General features: G+C 30.3%; 1 protein-coding gene across 1 annotated transcript; it reads right to left on the bottom strand.

The window, feature by feature from the left end:
- Positions 1-383: 383 nt before the first annotated feature.
- LOC116350223 lies at positions 384-1,593 on the bottom strand. The gene is made up of 4 exons (XM_031781967.1): positions 1,319-1,593; positions 965-1,128; positions 613-869; positions 384-551 (listed from the first exon to the last, which is right to left on the bottom strand). Exons 1-4 carry the CDS (start codon positions 1,575-1,577, stop codon positions 476-478), a joined length of 756 nt encoding a protein of 251 aa, XP_031637827.1. The 5' UTR covers positions 1,578-1,593; the 3' UTR covers positions 384-475.
- Between the last annotated feature and the right edge of the window lie 1,320 nt (positions 1,594-2,913).

The following is a 2,913-nucleotide window of genomic DNA, read 5'->3' as shown; positions in this document are numbered from 1 at the left end:
TTTGCTCCACACTTTACTCGGATTGTATGCCTTTTGGCCAAAACATTGGCCTAAAATCGGTATATTTTTCAAACGTGGCCCTGCAGATATACTCGCCACAACAGCTCCAAAGAATATCAATATAAAGAATTTTGTTTTCAACATTTTTATCATTCAAAAATGTGATCTTTGTACAGAATAATTTTACTTAATGAAGATAACGAGTGGAAAGATTCTTTATATAAAGGGAGATCAATTGAAATACAGACTTTATGAATATTTAATAATGAATATTGTTTTTTAGCGATGATGTCAATCCATTTTTTGTAATGTCGTACGTCGAATATACAAAGTAAACAATATATATCATACAAAAACAAGTGCTCACAACAAAATCGATATCATTCTTTTTTCAAAAAATTGTAATTTTATTATTCTTTTCTCACGTTTTTTTGAAAATTTGTCATGCGATTCAAAACAGAAAAGTGATAAATAATTATAATGTCGGTGACTCTGCCGTTCTATTGCCGAAACTGATTGCTCTAAAAGTCATTGGGGGTTCATTTGAAAAGCTATGAATACATTTAATTGATTAGTAATTGATAAGTAGTGAAAGATTGATAGTTTTTATACTTTTCTATTGCGTGATCCTGAATTTCATATCCACTTTGTTCAAATTCATTGGCCATATTATTTATAGAATCTGATGAAACCACGCTTGCCAATACTTCTAATTCATTTTCTTTACAAATATTTGGAAAAGTCATGATCAACTGCTTTGCAATTCCACGACGACGATATTCTGGCAAAACTACTAAACCATCATTTGCCAGATATTCATCAACACCATAGTATTCGAAAATATCGAAATATCCCATTTCAGATATTCGCTTGAAATAAAAAAAAATGTATGTCATCACTATTTGTACTAAAACACTTGTCACATTCTCTTATAATAAATTATTACACAACATATATTAATTACCGATGGTGAGCCTCTCTTGCTCTTCGAACCTGGCTTTTTGCCAATATACAATAATACAACGCCGACCATTTTATCGCTATTATCAAAACAGGCCACTGACAGATTATCGCGTAAAATGATCATCCACCGCTTTCTATGCATTTGAATCCTCTTTTCAGTGATCCCTGCATCATAAGTCACATAAGTTTATTATTTAAAAATTATTTTTATATGTACATACCCAATGAACAAAAATGGTGAAAAATATGCGATTACGCCTAGCTTATGCATACATTATGCAGATTCCCATACAAACGCGTTACACAGATCACCATTATTGTTCATTGCGTAAAAAGAACACAGTGTAAAGAATACCCTTTATTTTACTTTGTTGTTCGTCTTCGAGAAACGGTTTTACTAATGATAATACTTCCTCGAATCGTGTCTTGGGTATATTTCGGATTTGGTATTCAACCGATTCCTTGCCATTAACGTCTGTTGCATTGAATCTACTCCAAATTTTATGCGGATTAAATACCTTCTGGCCCATACATTGGCTTAAAAATGGTATGGCATCTATGCCCGACACAAAAACTCCAAAGAATATCAAGATGACAATTTTTTCAACCAACATTTTTGCTTCAATAGTTTAGCTTATCTTTTATTTGTCTGTTAATTTAAGGCGGTTTCTAAAGAGACTTACTGACGATCATAGACATCTCTCCGATTATATATGAAGAAAATTCGCTGCTCTTAAATTCAAATGCTATTTTTTATTAGAATTGTTTTGCTATTTTTAAAACGTTTGTCAACAAAAACGAAATATTTATAAACTCAGCAAATATAGATATATATTGCCCTTGAGCTTGGTTCTTTTGAAGGCTTCATTATTAAAAGGTCGCAATAAAAAACAAGTGTTTTTTAACAGAAATCGAAAGTTTTTTTCTATTCAAATAATTGTACTTCGTCTCAGCTCTTCAAAAAACCATGTATATCAAAACTTTCAAGTGGAAAGTGATGTAGACATTTTTATACAGACGATTTTTATTGATTAACACCAGATATGAAGAATGATGATTACGATTCTATTTATGCTCATATTTAATTGATCTCAAAGTCAACATCACATCATCATGTGCATAGCTAAAAACATATAAAAACAATTTAAAAAAAGAATATTTCAAAAATATCTAGGGGACGGAAACCATTGGCTAGTTTTTTATATTTCAAGTAAAAACTAGGAAAATTAGAAAAAAACTAGCAAAAACTAGAAAAATTAGCAAAAATTATTTGATCCGCCATTTTGATATTCTGCCATGATTTGGTGACTAAATCAATTTTACAAGTCGACTATTGAAAGAAACAAGTACTTTATGCACGATTTTGTGTTGAAAAAGAATAATTAAACTAATTTTCACTATTATAAGTGTATATTTATTCAAAACACATAAAAATATGTCTGAACAACAAAACGTCAAAATACTTCATTGTGTCAGTACAATCATTTGATTGTCATTTGACAGAACAAAAAACTAGAAAACTAGTAATTTCATAAAGGAATATTAGCATTATTAGATTATTCAAGCAATAAACTAGTAAATTAGCTAAAAACTAGTAAATTAGCTATAAACTAGAAAAACTAGCATTGGTTTCTCTCCCCTAGAAAAATATCTATCTCAACCTCTCTACATGCTGAGTCTCGTAGTCAAGCCCATTTCCAATTTTATTAACAGTTTCATTTGAAACAATTCCTTTGCAATACCTTGACCACGATATTCCCGTAGGACATTCATACCATTAGCGGACAGATACTCATCAACTCCATAATGATCGAAAACATTGAATCCTAAATACTTTGCCTTGAAATGAAGAAGAACAGAAAGTCACATTTGTTTATTATAAAACGTCTTAAAATATTTGCTGATAGATAACAACAAATTAGATATATAATTACTTCTGGTTCTCCTCTT

This window comes from Contarinia nasturtii, unplaced genomic scaffold (assembly GCF_009176525.2).
Source record: "Contarinia nasturtii isolate CC-2019 unplaced genomic scaffold, AAFC_CNas_1.1 Cnas_scaffold_3906, whole genome shotgun sequence".
NCBI lineage: Eukaryota > Metazoa > Arthropoda > Insecta > Diptera > Cecidomyiidae > Contarinia > Contarinia nasturtii.
The sequence above is the reverse complement of the archived record's forward strand: the minus strand, read 5'-3'. Positions and strand labels throughout refer to the sequence as shown.

Bases quoted from the DNA above. Each gene is read 5' to 3' on its own strand.
- LOC116350223 (XM_031781967.1), bottom strand. From the start codon at position 1,577: ATGTTGGTTGAAAAAATTGTCATCTTGATATTCTTTGGAGTTTTTGTG. The intron at 1,129-1,318 runs GTATTCTTTACA...CTTATGATGCAG, and splicing joins ACAACAAAGTAAAATAAAGG to GGATCACTGAAAAGAGGATT. The intron at 552-612 runs GTATAAAAACTA...ATGTATTCATAG, and splicing joins CAGGATCACGCAATAGAAAA to CTTTTCAAATGAACCCCCAA.